At 39.1% G+C, this 15,892-nt stretch overlaps 1 protein-coding gene across 5 annotated transcripts in view; it reads right to left on the bottom strand.

Moving 5' to 3' along the window:
• Window positions 1-3,402: 3,402 nt before the first annotated feature.
• The window catches only part of ADNP (activity dependent neuroprotector homeobox), a 33,278-nt gene continuing 20,788 nt past the window's right edge, over window positions 3,403-15,892 (bottom strand). For all 5 annotated transcript variants that reach the window (XM_019510239.1, XM_019510240.1, XM_019510242.1 and 2 more), the window contains 3 exons: window positions 13,100-13,212; window positions 10,560-10,652; window positions 3,403-8,232 (listed from right to left, as the gene is read on the bottom strand). In XM_019510239.1, coding sequence (XP_019365784.1) covers window positions 5,110-8,232; window positions 10,560-10,652; window positions 13,100-13,207 — 3,324 coding nt within the window. In that variant the 5' untranslated portion in view covers window positions 13,208-13,212 and the 3' untranslated portion in view covers window positions 3,403-5,109. The remainder of the gene's footprint in view (window positions 8,233-10,559; window positions 10,653-13,099; window positions 13,213-15,892) is intronic.

Below are 15,892 nucleotides of genomic sequence, written 5' to 3'. Positions count from 1 at the left end.
AGCTGACCACTCTTTTGAGGTAAATCTTTATGCAGTCTGTCAAATGACTTAACATAAGACGAGTACAGTCTTATGTTCATTGAGCAAATCCTGGTCTCCGGCCTCCACTGAATGGAAGGTTTCCCAAGATTTAGGGAAACCTTATGTTGAAAAGAGACATCAACTTTATCTAACTCTGTACCAAACAGTGTAGCCTTCAAGTTTTCTACCACTATTTTTAAAAATCTTATTTTTCTAGTCTTTCAAAAACAACATTTCTCTGCTCCCACAAAATGTATGTGAAGTGGAAAAACCTGAGTCACCATTTATCCTACCAGCAGATAGCCAGGAGGCTGGAATGTGTAGCGTAAGAATCCCCCACAGAAGTAATCAGTCAGCTTCTGATTACGAAAGTCTAAATTCTGGGCTGAAAGCGTCTTTACACTCACTAGTCTATGCTTGAGTGGAAAGCTAAGAATTGCAATGAATAGTAACATTAAATTTATCTTAAATATAAATGGGATTGATAGCCTGTTATAAGTTATACCACAATACAGGTATTTTACAAAGGTCATAAAACATGGTAGGTTTGCCTGTAGTGCAGCTTCACTTAGATTAAAACACTTGAAGGGGATTAATACAAAGTACCCAAAATAAAAAGAATGTACTCAGGCTGGCAAATGTGGTATGAAGAGAAGAAACATTAATTAGCCTAGGAAATAAAAGTTTAGATAAAACTGCTATTCCTTCCTTTTGGGGGAAGGAAAAAGGACATTCTAGTTAGGGGCAACACATTTTCATCCAAACACTTAGCAGGAGAGGGGTTTAAAAACTAACTTTGTAGAGTCTCCAATACCCTTTTTTTTTATCTTGCGTCATTACAATTTAATGTCTCCTAAAAGACCTTTAAAATCCTGAAAGAAAGTTACATACTTACATGAGCACAGCACTCTCTAATATTCATGTGCAAAAGTGCTGGTTTATTTCATTACCAAGTCTAAAAATTCCATCAAAATTACCAGTAGTGTTCAGTTGTACTGACGCTTGCAAATTATACAAGGCTCATCTCATCACATTGTGTATTTGTAGAAGTTAGCATACTACATAACAACACACTTTCCTCAACTAGTTCTTAAATTACTAGCATCTCTGATTGTCTATATTTGGACAAAAGTAACTTCTGATTTTCAAGCAGGCTGTTGTTAAATTGACCCTTTGGAGAAGTTTTAAAAACGAGTCTCGTCTCCTCTAGTAGAAATAAATTTAAGGTAGCTTCATAGGCGGACCGAGGAATTCCTACAGCTGTCTTCTTTCCTCACTAGAAGGTCGAGTAGGCAGAATTCACTTTCTAGTATCAGGCACCCAGATGGTTGCTGTGTGCACACAGCTGTCATACTACTAACATTCTGCTCTAGAGTGCATATACAAATACATGTGCTATCACAGTGTAAGTAACCCCAGTAGGATTTTCAACTTTTAACACAGGTTTTGAGTGGTTTTTGTAGTTTTGCTAGTCCACTCTTTCTTCTACTTCTGAAAGTAGAGTAAGAATTTGTAAAGATCAATGCTTGAGACTGCACTAAACAGAATGGAAGCTATTCTCTCAATTGGATTAGAGAACTATCCTAGTCCAAAATAACATGTAAGTACCAAAGGAGTGTCTTAAAGTCTCTCTCCAAGTTAAAACAAACAAAAAAAATTTCCTTTTTAAAAGTAGAAACATTTTTAGAGAAGGAGCTTTAATCTAATTGCTATGTAAAATTAACTACCATTACACCATGGACATTCCTGCAAGTAGAACAATTCTAAATATTTCTTATTTACACGCATACCATTAGCTCATTAGAAATACCAACTCAGAGAAAGCTTCGAATTTTCTTTAAATCTTGTTAGCTATAATTATGTCAATTATTATATAGGCATCAGCTTACAGCAAACTGTTTTACAGGCTAATCATTTATGGCATCTCGACTAAACACTAGGAAACATTTTAAAAGTGTGTAAAGGACAATTTCAGAAATATCAAAATATTTTATTTTCAGCCCTGTGTGTTACAGGATTCCACCACCAACACAAAAATCTGTCTGTACTAACATTAAAGTGTTCTAAAAGAGCTGAACCTGAAACATAAAAGGCACCGTCAACTTGATTTTTTTTATATTTTAAAGTTATTTTAAGCCTTTTAAGCCCTAGAGGTTGACAAGTCATTTCACTATAAAAGAAACTATAAATAAAAGAAATAAGATTCTTACTTTTTCCCCAATAGTCCACAATGGAAAAAAAAGCTATGAACAAATAAGGATAGAAGAAGCAAAACTCAACCCATGTTTTTAAGAACCACCTCCTTCCAAAGTTTTATTGACTATGTTTTACCTGTTTCTGGGACAAGTACATAATGTGCTGTTGTAGGTAGTAGCCAACAACTTTTCAGTCAGCCAAATATAGGTTCATTTATTTCTGGTGAAATAATTACAATCACTGGGCAAAAATACCCATTGGGATCACAGGTTGTTTTTCTTATATTTCTCTCTAATGTAACAGTTATTTCACACTTTAAAAGCATGGTTTGAAATTTATCCATTCAGATGTCTATTCTTCTCCTAAATGAAAAATATTTTAGGGAAAATGGAGCTGGCAACAACAAATACACATACCAGTATTTTTTCCAATGTGAAAAGAAATTCAGAGACCCAGTAAGACCTTAAGCAGACACCTGTCCATTGCTTCAGCAGGAAATCTCCTTCTGAAAAGGTAAGAGACCAGTGGCACTGAAAACTGGACAAGGGGCATAATATATCTTAATATAGGGCATATTAATACTTTGTCTTTGGGCTTACTTGGCATACTCACTTCCATAGCACTTAAGAGCATTTTCCTAGTTCACTGTTAGTAATAGTGAACATTTTTGCTCCAGATACTTCCAAGCTTTAAAATCATGTGACAATGTTAAGAAATTGGTTAACTGACCAAAAGCAGATGCCTGCCTCAGCTGCACTATCATGAACTGCTTCACTATAGATTAAACAAGTTAATGAAGCAGGGGCAACTTCTTTCTAGACACAATTTACCAAATCCTAAACAACTTTCACCTGTTTAACCATCACTAATACAGTGCATGCTACTCTTTTCACACATGCTTCTGGCTTGATAGAAAATTGAATGAATACATTAAAATCCTGAAAAGCTAAAGGACATTAAAAGCCCCAGTACCATATGGGATGTCATTTAATTTGCACTTATGTAACTCTCACTTGTATTTTAGATTTCTCTACAATGGAAGATCACACAACTAAAATCACAGAACAGGGGACAAACATTTCATAGTATGTTTCTGCCACAGTACTCAAGACCTGTGTAATCCTGTCAAATCAGATTTAAAGCTAACTCTGTCACTTGTATATAATTTTTTTTTTTGCGGGGAGGGGGCATGGGGGGAAGGGTGGAACACTACCTAGCTCTTAAAATAGTTTTAAAGTAATCACCATCTTTCCTATAAGTCAGAGACACACAAAAGAATTTATAAAAGGGAAGGGCTGGTATACTGTTGTAGCTATGATGGTCCAGGAAGCATAGGAGAGGCAAGGGTTTTTTGGCAGTATCTTTTATTGGACCAAATATATATCAATTAGATATAGCAGTTCCAATAAAACATCTAAAAAACACCCCCCCCCCATGCAGGAGGATAATTCTTAAAATAGAGTTATCTTCACCAATTACAAAATAATGAAAAAAAATCTAATCCCAGTTCTATTAGAAGATTCTGCTCTTCCTGATTTTGGAACTACAGAAGTACCATAAATTTGAGCACATGCCACTAGTCTAGTAACAAACAGTGCATAAAGATAAAAACTAGCAACTTCTTTGTTTAAGGTGAAATTGGGGGGAGGGGACTTTTAAAAATACTCTCTAAAGAATTCAGTAAATCTGGAAGAGCCCCACAAACTTGCCAGAGCACAACTTCAGAACTTCTTTCAAAAGGGGTGGATGAAATAAAGCACATTTTAAAAGAAGCTATTACATGGCATTTGTAATAAGGCAAGTATTTACATTAAGCACAATACAGCAATTTATTTAGATGCTTAAATGAAGAATACAAAGGGAAATAAAGATCACAAAATTATACATACTACAACAGTGTGTCATATATTAGATGGTATAAATGAATACAACGCCTTGTTGGTGTTAACTAAAGATAAAACTAAATATTCAAAATGCAGCACTTTTTCCTGTATGCTGCTTCAACACAATACACTTTTATACAGATCTAAAAGGTGTCAAAATTAGTAGCTGCAAACTTGTTTCTTGCATGTGATTTTTCTTTTTAGCTTAAAAGATTTCAGAAAATGGCTCTGAAATACATTTGTCATCAGTTGTAATGTCAAGGATATTCAGAACAAGAAAATTCTATAATACAATAGAGTCCAGATATAATTTTTATGTTGCTGGCCTCTGTTTTGAGATTGTACAAGGTTATGTGCAAAAACTAAGTTTGTCAAAATCCATACTATAGCAGTTTCAAGCTCTTGCTAGGTAAACTAGATACAGCATTTATTACACAGCAGGGCAACACTAAAAAAGAGAAACAAATCTATGATGGGTACACAAGAACAATTTCATAAGCTTCACTGGAATAGGTCTAAAAGACTGTACAAATATACATTTCAACTATTCAGAATGATACATGAAAAAAAATCAATTTCCCCATAGTCTACTATACACATTGAACTGGTAGCTCATATGTTGGCCCTATACTACCATGTGAAAAAGGGTAATGTTTAAAAAGACATACAACTGAACATGTACAAGAGTGAAATAAACATTGAAAATGCAGATAAAATAAACCTCTGCTTTTCTGTGTGTGCATTCTGGAGCCACCAGCTTATCTGTTTTCACATTAAGTTACTGTGCTCATCACAGCAGGTATTCTCAAGCAAATTAACCAACAGCGCACTTAAATAACCACTGGAATAATAGTGGCCACATCAACCACTCATCAGATGACCTAGCACTCAAAAGGCAGTACCAGTTAGAATTAAGCTTACTGAAATTAAGCATTCAGTCATACTGAAGTGAAAGTGTTTAGACAGTTGTAGATTGGATCATACTACTGATGCTTCCGAATCAATCAGTTCATGCTTGCTGGCTACTCAGCTCTACACCAGTTAAGCTGCTATGCATTGGTTCTGCTACACCATCAGTCACATTGTCAAACTGATCTCCATCTTCACTGTCAATTGTGCTATTCTGCCATTCCATCTGCTGATTTGATAAGCTCTCCTCAATTTCTGATGCATTTTTCCACTGCGACTGGTCCTTAGACCAAAACTCTTCTACTTTTCCATAGGAACTATTCTTCCACTTTGACTGTTCTTCATCACTTTCAGATGCAATCCCCTTTGTTTCTGCAGTAGGCTTACTACTACCAGCATCTTCACTCTGGGATGATTCATCTGTCCAGGCTTCCGGTTTCACCTCTGACGTATTATCTTCAAAGTCAGAAACCTGCTGAGAACCAGGTCCGCTTTCAGACTGTGAAGCTCCATCTTTCCATTCAACAGCATCATCTTGATCACTATCTGAAGCATCACCTACTAGCTTTGTTGGTTCCTCAGCAGAATGAATCTCTTCATATTTTAAACCTTCCTCCTGTTTCTGATCTGATTTTTCTGGAGATAGCAAAGAATTTTCCTCAGCAGTCTCCTTTGATATGCTGTCTTCCACGTTCTCTACTATACTATCAACAGACGTTTTTTTAACAACATCAGAAATGCGTTGACCAAACGGACTATTGCTTTCATTGTATTCCTCCTCTATATTCTCATAACTGTCTGAAGAACTTTCATCTTTTTCTAAGTTTATCTTTTTATCAATCGTTTTACTAGCATTGACTCTGGAATTCTTTTCATCGTGGTTTTCAAACAGCCATTCAGCATCAAAATCCATTTCATGCTTAACTTTGTTTAATTCTTTCATGTTGAAACCAAGCAGCACACCAGGTTTGTACTTTTCACAATCTCTAACACATTTCTTTCTTTTGTTGCTGAAGTGTGAAGCAATATCAGATTTCCATAGCCACAAACTGGCAGCCAACTTCTCAATTTCTCTCCTACTGGGATATGGTTGCTTATTGAAATATTTTGTAAGAAATGTTTTTCTGGCTTCATAAGAATCATCTTCATGACCCTTGGGGTCTAAAGCTAAAACTACAGGTTCTTCAGGCTTTTCCTCAAAGGCAGATGGTGAGTCATCATCATCAATTTTTCTTTTCTTCATGAGAGAGAATTCCGTATGTTCATAAGTACGTTTCACGGGTGCTACAGCTGGAGACTGATTTAGCCGAGAGGGGGCATTCGATTTGTCTTGGCCATTTTGTGTCTTCCCAACACCTCTGCAGTGTACAAGGTGCAGTGTTATAGTTGAGGCAGTCATGTTACTGGTGTATACACCAAGGCAATGAATGCATTTATATGTTAGCTTTTTTTCAACTGGATGAACTGTTTGAATAACCTGATGCCTCTCCCTCAAGTGATGTGCTAGTGCATCAGAAATGGGTCCTTTTAGGATTGAAAAGCATAGTGGACAGAGTGTTTTACCAACATCTTTTTTGTAGGGGACTGCTGCTTGAGGAGAGCTTTTTACAGGTACATCTGATTTCTCCTGGATTTTTGGCTGAGGTTTTGGAGGAACAATAGGCGTATTCTGCGCGTGATAAGCTACCGATTCAGCAGGGGCATCTCTTAGATTGTAGGTGGTTACAAGAAGATGTATATTAGTGTGACTACCTTGCTGCAACGTCAAATCAAAGGTTAAAGTGGAATCTGTTTTAGGTCCCATTTCTTCATCAACATGAACCATTCGCATATGAGCAGCCATCTTTTCAACGTCATTGAAGGTTGAGCGGCAGTACGGACAAGACAGACCATGGATAAGCATGTGATTAAGCAATGTATCAGTAGGTAAATAGCGATTACAGTATAGACATTTGCTAGTGAAATTGTGAATTTTCATTATATAGTTAGCTACTGCAGGCACCTTTTCAGCCTTGTGCTCCTTTTCAAAGTGAACACTGTACACGTTTTCAGGAAACAGCTCGTTACAGATTGTACAAATTTTCCACTTTTGTGTTGAGGAAGTATTGACAGCCGAAGGGCCTGTGGCAGCTACAGGAGACTTTGAGCCAGATTGACCTAATACTCTTGACGCTGCCTGGGACTGAGATAATGATGTCTGCTTCAGCTGAGCTGATGAAAGAGAGGATGAGTTGGCAGACTGAAGAGAGTACCTTGCTGGGGCTTGTGATCTCTGCTCCCCTCCAAGGGTATAAGGCCTTCCATTCCCACTTGGTGAAAACTGTTTCATTGTTTGGGACTGTTGTGGAATAGAAACTGGTGCGTTGCCACTTAAGTTTAGCCTTCCCCCTGGCTGCCCAACATAACTTGGTGGTACTGATTTGACTCCATAATTATTCTGCTGTAGATGAACATTTGACATCATATTTACTCCTGCAGAATTTAACGTAGGCTTTGGTATAGTGAGTCGGTTCATCATCTGCTGCGACGAAAGCGATCGGACATTTCCAGGAGAGAGAGGACCCATCCTTTGAGAAAGTCCCATAGACTTTTTATCCTGTGGTTTTGGAGCTATTAGCATCAAAGGTTTGGATCTGGGAACCACTACATTAGTATGCCCTATCATTGCCGTTACCTGATATCCTATACGTTCATGGTCTTCAATAACATGCTGTACTAAAGCTTCGTATGACTTGGGCATAAAAAGGCATCGTTTGCAGTGAATACTACCCTCCTCTCGGGTACTGGAACTTAACGGAACCGCACCATTGAGTGACTTTTCACCTGCCTTTGCTATGTAAGGAGCAGCAACATGCTGAAAATGTTCCCTGTAAATGTGCTTTCTAACTATTTCATACAGAGGATCTCGGTAAGTGCACTTCTTACAGTAATAAACAGCTTGTTCTACACTGTCAGCCTGCTTAGGTTTAAGGCTATCATGTTTGTTTTTATCTTTAAAAGTGCTTATGCCTCCACTTGGTGTATTGGCATTTGGAGCATGAAATATTTTGATGTGCGTTTCCAAAGTCTTTTTGTCTGCATTGAAAGTACAGTAAGGACAATTGAGAAGAATCCTATTTTCAAAGTCTTCACTATGAACATTCCGGAAGTGGCTTTTGTAGGCTGAAAAGAACTTCGAGGAAAATGGACATGCACTGCAGCAAAAGGGTTTTGTCCGATAGTCCTTAAAGAATAAAACAAAAACGAGTATCAAAAAGGAGGATTTTTTTTTTAAGAAATTTTTTCCCTAAACAAATTTTGACAACTTTGAATTAGTTCAGCCTAGATGCTGAGTTTTCAGACCAACCTCTACTCTGCCAGTCATTTATAACATTCATTTTCCTTGGCCTCCAAATCAGGTAAGCAAAAGTTTAATTACCAGATTGAACACACAAATGAAGGATGCCCCTTGAAAGTTCAGTCTAGGGATATTGATAGATAATGCATAACTGTCCGCTTCTCTGTAAGGTGATGGAAACTACATTTCCAGTCAGATTTCATGGAAAAGAGTTTCCTGGCATCATCTTTGAAAAAAGGTGGGTTTGACTATTTGAAATGACTGTAAAGCCAAAACACTTCAGATCAAAATATATTTCAATGTGCTTCAATCCATTAGAACGTTTTTTCTTTTAAAGATGTTGCTCCTTAAAACTACATTGTGCAAGGTTTTTAAATAAGTCTTTCTTTCAGTTGTGTCAATTTGTGCCTTCCAGTTTTATTGCCACTCAAGCCTTACAGCTTTGCTCTATATTTGCTCATTTCTGAAAATGGAGCAAAACTAAAACATTGCTGGAACCAACAAACAAGACACAGAAGTAGGTAACAGTTGTCTGCTTTGATATGAAAACACAAGCAGCTCTGTTCCTGAATCAGTTTTCTCCCAGCCAGACTAAAGCATCATTCATAAGGACACCATTCAATCAAACCAAGTAACACAGGAGTTGGGGATGTGCATGCAAACTAGAGTGAAGTAGTTATACTTAGCAAATTTGGCAAAAGGCATAAGAAATATTCTCCATGCAATATAAATAAAACCCTTCAGGGCATAAATTAATTGCAGTGTTTTCAATTAAATATAATCCTACCCGTTGTCATATTTAAGAAAAGTAGAACTTCAAGCAGAACTTTCCTCTGATCAAAGCAGAATTAAGGTTTTTTCAATACATCTTGGATCAGGAAAAAAAATAAGGCATTTGAAAAATGCTGTTTTCTTACATAGCTTTTTTGCTCTCCCTGAATTCTGGCTTCTTTGAAAGGGCTGCTGATGTGATGGTTGCAATTCAAACTGAAGTTAAGTTATAGGTTAATGTTGATGTCTGAAGTCAGCCTAACTTCAAAATTTTACTTAACTTAAAACATGACAAATGTAGATAGCTTGAAGACATGTAGTTATGCAAACAAGTCTCATGTTTCAAGGTGCAAGTGGATCACCTGAAGCTACATTCTCCCTCTGCATAATTGAACAGATAATTTTGGCCACCTTCTGAAGACCATTTCCAGAAATAGGATCCAAAACACACAGTTATCTAAGCAAAAGTTCTAGATTTTGATATAACAAACCCTATTTTCAAATGCACTAAAATTAGAGAGCGCACAGTAATGTTTTCAAGGGCACAGTAACAAAGGAACTTCAGTTTTAAAAATACTAGACCAGTGGCCTAACATAATATCGCATCCCATTTTGAATGGTGAGTAATACCAGACATTGACACCAAATGATGGCTTTTTTAAAAATCAATAGATTTCTCACTTTGTCACTGTTTCACTATTATATACTATCCTTTCAGCAAAGGCTATCATACAAAAATCCAGTGCTCCTTCACAGCTACTTGATCAGTAGAGTAAGACAATATTCACCATCTCAGCTTCAATCCCTTCCTAAGTTTCTCAGAGATCAGTTCAAACCTTTAGTTTTACAATCAAGCATCCAAAAAAAGTGAAACTTCCAGCAACAGCATCGCTCCATTCTGCTGCATGTACTTATGCACACCTAAACTAAACAGGCTCAGACACAGCCTCAAGATGTGGCAGACAGCTAAAGATTAACAGTGGAGAAAGCAGCACATAGATTTGTTCTGCTTCATGATTTTAGAAAAATGTGAAGCAGGTGGTGGAAGTGAACTAGGAAAAGGTAAAGAAACGTATGGAAATTGCAGTTATCTTTTAACTTAGAGGTAGCGAGGGTGTGCTGATTTGGAAGACAAGAATGAAGAACATTTTAGGGAAGTGACACTTAAGGCTGCAATGATTGATCTGGCGTTTTAAAGTTTCTCAATGCAGTTTTTTACTGGAATAACTACATGGGCATCAGTGCCTGGTTATTTCAATCAAGATCACAAACTGCTACTTGGAGAACAAAAGCACCTTTTGCATTATCCATTAAATAGAAGATTACAAAAGCTACTGATGAATGTAGTAAGAACACAAGAAAAGCAGTGGGTATTTATAAAACCTCCATTTGAAATTAACTACCTTCAGGACCTCATGCAGTTACTTGAGGCCATTACTAACCTGATTTTTTGTAAGCGATGGGTCCCACAATCCTACATCTTCCCATGTAGTGTTTTTCAAATAAAAGTCATTAGGTTCAAACTGCTTAAAATCCTAGAAGAGGGGAAGATGGAAAAAAAGCACAGAGAATCAAAAACAAAGACCCAAAATGTTCCCCAGTATTTGTTCGTGAACACACCATGCAGTCCTCTGTTAACCAAAAACTAACCCAAAGAAACCGCTCCCCTCTCAAGAAAGCAGCTGACATGTTTTATTTCAACTACAATTTTCCTTCACAAGACAAAGCCATTCCCAAGGAATCTTATGTTTCAGGCATAACTCAAAAAACATCAGATGTGGACAGGCTCAGTGACAAGAAATAAGCTGAAGTCAGAATTTTCAAAAGTGCTAAGCACTAGGCCTGTGTGAAGCAGAAAGTATTTACTTCAGATTCCACAATTTGGAAGGATAGCAATTCGATTCAGTGATTCAAATCACTGTCCTGATTCGATTTGGCTGAACCGGAAGATATTCAGCACCGAATCTTATTCAGCCGCAGACTATACAGGCAAGCAGTGCCGGCGGGAGTAGCTGGACAAGCCCCAGCTTTAGCTAGCAGCGCTGGGAGAAGTTGTGGCTCTCCCAGCTGCACCCACACCAGGGCAAGGCAGGCAGTGCTGGCAGCCCGGGGAGAAGCTGCAGGGGCTGGGGGGAATAGGGTGGTTAGGGGTAGGGTTGGGGGGGAGGAGGAGGAGGGGCAGCCGGATGAGTTGTGGCTTCTCTCAGGGCTGTCGGCTCAAGCAGGGGCTTGTCCTGCTGCTACCGCCGACACTGCCTGCCCATACAGTCTATGACTGAATCTCCTAATCTCTCCGGAGGCTTCCGATTCAATTCGGAGAGATTAATGGGTCTCCCAATTCAATTTGGAGATTTGGCTGCTGAATCGGGCAAATCTTCGAAACAAATTGGCTACCATAGCTTTGCACAGCCCTACTAAGCACACAGAAGCTAGCGTGGAGGTCAGTCAGTGACAACTCTTGAATGCTCAAAATTATTAAGGCCACATTTGTAATTCAAATAAGGACCCAGGCTTTTAATTTTATAAAGCCTTGGTACAAAAACTACATGACACTTTTAAAAGTTCCAAAACAACTTCATCACCAAAGGGTGTGTAAAATTTTCAAGAGGTACAAATACCAAAAGCACCTCAGGGAAGGGTGGGGAGAGGGAAGAAGAAAAAAAAATAAAGCAATAGCACTTAGGAGCTGAAATCCCAAATTCAAAATAGACTGAGTTAGTCACTTAGGCTCTTAGGCTGCTGACAGACATGGGAAACCAGAACAAAACAAAAACCATGCTTTACCGAAAGAAGCAGTGCCTTAGTTTGACGTGGCTCTGCAGCATCTGTATAGACTGGACGCTTCAGCAGGGTTAGTTGGTGCTTAGATCTAAAGCTGATTCAATCAGCTATCAGATAAAAATGCTAAAAAACACCATTAATGCGTTTGATCTATACAGACGTTGGGTCAGCTGGATCCAACTAATGCACTGCCTCTTCTGGGCATGCGCTGGGCTTGGTGCAGGAGTGTGCCAAGTTTAAAGTAAACCGCCATGGGGGGTGGGGAGGTTTTTTACGTCTGCAAGTAGCCTTAGAGATTTTATCCCTTACTGAGTATACCCAGCTCCAGGTAAAAAGGGGATGATACCAGCATAGTTTGGAGTGATCTTGAACACACTGAAAGTCAAAAGCTAGTGGCTAAAACAAACTACAGCAGGCTTTGATGCATAAAGGTCTGTGAAGCGCTGAAGAGACAGCAGTGGAAATGTGACAGTACAGGGGTAAACACCCCTGAAAGCGTAACTTTCTCAATAACAGAGTAACACAGGATCAGTCACTGGGAGTCCAACTTGTATAGCTACTGAATCAATCCCGTAACTTAGTGACCTAATGTTCTGCACTGACAAAATACCTAGTTAAAATGTCAATTCATTTCCTGTCCCTTAGGTCCAAAAGACTAATAATTTGTCTCTGTTTGGATTTCAAGTCTGATGCTAGCACAATGGCTAGCGCCAACTAATACGTTTTTAAGAATCCAATGTAGACAGCCTGACTTTAACACATGCCAAACTAGTCAAGTTAAAATCTAGGTAGTGAGACTGGTCTACACAACATTTTTAAAATGTGTTTGTGAACATATTAGCTCATATTACACTTTAAAATCCTACTTTAGGTAAGGTTTACAATGCTGCTAAAGCAGGATTGCTTAACTCCTAGTAATCAGAAAGTCTTTTGTAAATGGCAGCGAGCCCTTAATACTCTCATCCAAGTTGCTCTCAGCTGGAAAGCAGAAGACAGGGATAAAGTGAGCGGGTCAAACAGAATGTACTCATGAACTCTAGCAAGCAAAATCAAGAGGTCCAGAAAAAGTAGTAAGAACTTTTGTGATGTGAAGAAAAATACTGAGCACTCTCAAATTGAAGAATACCACACATACCAGCAGTCCCTCCAATTCAAAGCACTTTGGTTCTGATTGGAACGCTAGGTTAGGTGTCATACTTACTTCTATATGTTCTTTACAGTATTCCAAACCAATGTCACTAAGTATTTTTTTCACAGTTTTCCGGGCCTTTCTTAAACTGCCAAGGTTGTTGACAGGAAGTTGGAACATAGTTTCTAGTGAAAAAAGCAAGCAGGGAAAAATTTTAAAGTCAAAATATGTTTTGTTTCATGAAGAGTTATACTTTTAATTTTCTTATGTGTCACCTGCATTACCAAACATAAGAGATGTCAACATTTATTAAGAAAAAAAATAGCTTATTTTTCTGTCATCTGTCCTTAAATTGAAGTGACCTGTAAAGCAAGATGTTGTCAAATGAGCATATCAAAATGAGACTGGATGTAATGGCTACTGGAGAAGCAATCCAAAAAAATCACCTGGGGACCATTTTGTAAAATCCATTTCTACTAAGGATCAGAATTTATCCATTAAATGAAAATGCTCACAGGAGTCAGTTTACTCCTTTCCGCACATGGGCTTTAGCTCATCTGAAAATCTTTGCATTTTGTAGGAAACATCTTTATTAAATCAAAATTTATTTTTAGTTCATCAGGGGTTGCCCACCTTGTACTCTTAGGCAGCATTACTTTTTTAAGCTTTAAAGAAGTCCATCACAGCACCACTGTGCTAATGGAAACTTTCTTGGGCATACTCCATCATAGGGAGGTCTCTGGTGTTGAAATGGGATTCTAGAGAGGACTCCAGTTAAGAATGCCCAGGTGATCAATAGTACTTCTTTTCTAAGCTTTTTTTAGTATGATTTGACTGAGTGGCTGACAAGCAACTAAATATGTGACTAAATAGTTTATTCCTCATTAAATCATGAGCTGGAAACTTTACCAAGAACCCTTCCAAGGTCTTAGTTTATCTTTCAACTGTTAAATACTGCAATAAACATCTACAATCATTAGACTTTATATCTGATAAGGACCCTACCTTCAAATCTTTATAGGTAAAGCAAAGGAGAAGCTACTTGTAAAATAATTCCAACTCCATAGTCTATTACCGATGAAGGATGTGAATTCTAATAAAATTAACACTTCCATTGTAATGGATAGATATAGACTTAAGAAGTCAGTCTATATCAATTTCCCCTGGCCTAAGAGTAAAATTGGTCCTCTCAACTTGGAGATTTGTTGATCCTCAGTTGATACATGCTGTTGATACACTGGTAATATAGCAACTGCTTGTTACACTGAACAGGAACAATGGGCATTTACCCTAAAGGATACAGGTGAAGGTGTAAGAATTTGAATCCCCCCCCCTGGAATGTAGAGACATGAGGGCTATTTTTCTTTTGTAAAAGGGAAGGGATTTCACATAAGTAGCAAGGACTTTTCAGAAGTGAGCCTTAGCTTCAATATATCCATTTATATGAATTTTAATACTTGCTAAAATCTATGCAAGTGTTATCTCTTGCATTCAGAATGGTAAACAGCTGGTAAATCTGGTAAAATTTTGTCATTTATTTGAACAGAATATTAAAGAGGAGAGAATTTTTAAAGATCAATAACCATTTCTGCAAGTTACAAAAATTTACTGCAAAGTATTCTGCAATTTACTGTGAAATATTCTTAAAACCCAAGGAATACAAATTTTGATTATATAAAACTGAGTACTTAACTATTTAATTTTAGCTGCCCCTCTCACATGCCCCCCCTGTGAGTGTTCTTTCTGCTATCTGGCTTCTTTTGACTATCCACATACTTGACTTTGCAGAAGAGGTTCCTGGTATTTACTGTTGCTATACAGGGCTCCAGACAACCACCGCTATCTTCTTTATGCTTCCCACCATTAACAGCGTTAGAGCTGAACTCGGTGTTAACAACGGTGGAAAGTTTTTCAGAAAATATGCCTAGCACAGAAAGGGTTTTTGAGTATTACAGTAGTAATAAAAACCTCAGAAACCAATTTTATAAATTATCAACATTACTGGCAGCAAGGCAGCAATCCCCTCATCTTAATGCCTTCGAAGTGACAACTCCCAAGTAAGACTGAGTTGTGTCACTATGGTTAAGGCTGCTATTGCTATTATAGACTAGGTCGGGGTGGGAAATTATTTGGGCCCATGGGCCACATAGGCAGTTGTGGAGAGCTGCTGCGCCCTGGTCAGCATTCCCCCACTGCAAAAGCCCCAGCCCTGACCCCAGCACCAGCCCGCTCTGGACTTGCCCTGGCCAGAGCAGACCAGCCAAAACCTGTGCGCACAGATATGACCCTGGCCCACCCCACGCCTGCTCTGGATCACCCACACGTTAAGCAGCAGCAGCCAGGCAGATGCTGCTGCTTGGTGTAGGGGAAAAGCACCCTCTCCCCCTCACTGCTGCCAGGCCCGTCTTGCTGCAGTCACCCAGAGCTCAGTGCCCAGGTTACCCTGTGGCTCCTCTCTGCTATCATGACCACTGCTTCCAGGCCCCCCCCACAGGGCAGCAGTGCAGAGGAGCCGCAGGGCAGCCCGGGTGCAGGCTCCAGGTAGCTGCAGCGAGAGGCCCAGCAGTGGTATGGGGAAGGGGCCACTTTTCCCGTGTGTCCAGCAACAGCTGCTGCCTGGATGCTGCCCAGTGTGGGCAGGCAAGTGCGGAGCAGGTGTAGGGCAGGCCACAGTCAGGTCTGCATGTGCAGGTCCCCACTAGTACCATGGGGCAGCAGTTGGAAGGAGCTGCCACTGCCTGGGCTGCCTAGGAAGGCGGTCCAGCTACGGAGCCACCCCAGCCTTGCTGCGTGCCTAGGTGGTCGCAGGACATGCCATGGGCTGGACAGCACCTAGCCCAGATGGGACCGAGGGACTGCCACAAG

The sequence above is a fragment of the Gavialis gangeticus genome, unplaced genomic scaffold (assembly GCF_001723915.1).
Source record: "Gavialis gangeticus isolate Ggan-Ray unplaced genomic scaffold, GavGan_comp1, whole genome shotgun sequence".
In the NCBI taxonomy this organism is placed as follows: Eukaryota; Metazoa; Chordata; order Crocodylia; family Gavialidae; genus Gavialis; species Gavialis gangeticus.
This window is presented reverse-complemented; position numbering and strand designations above follow the sequence as displayed.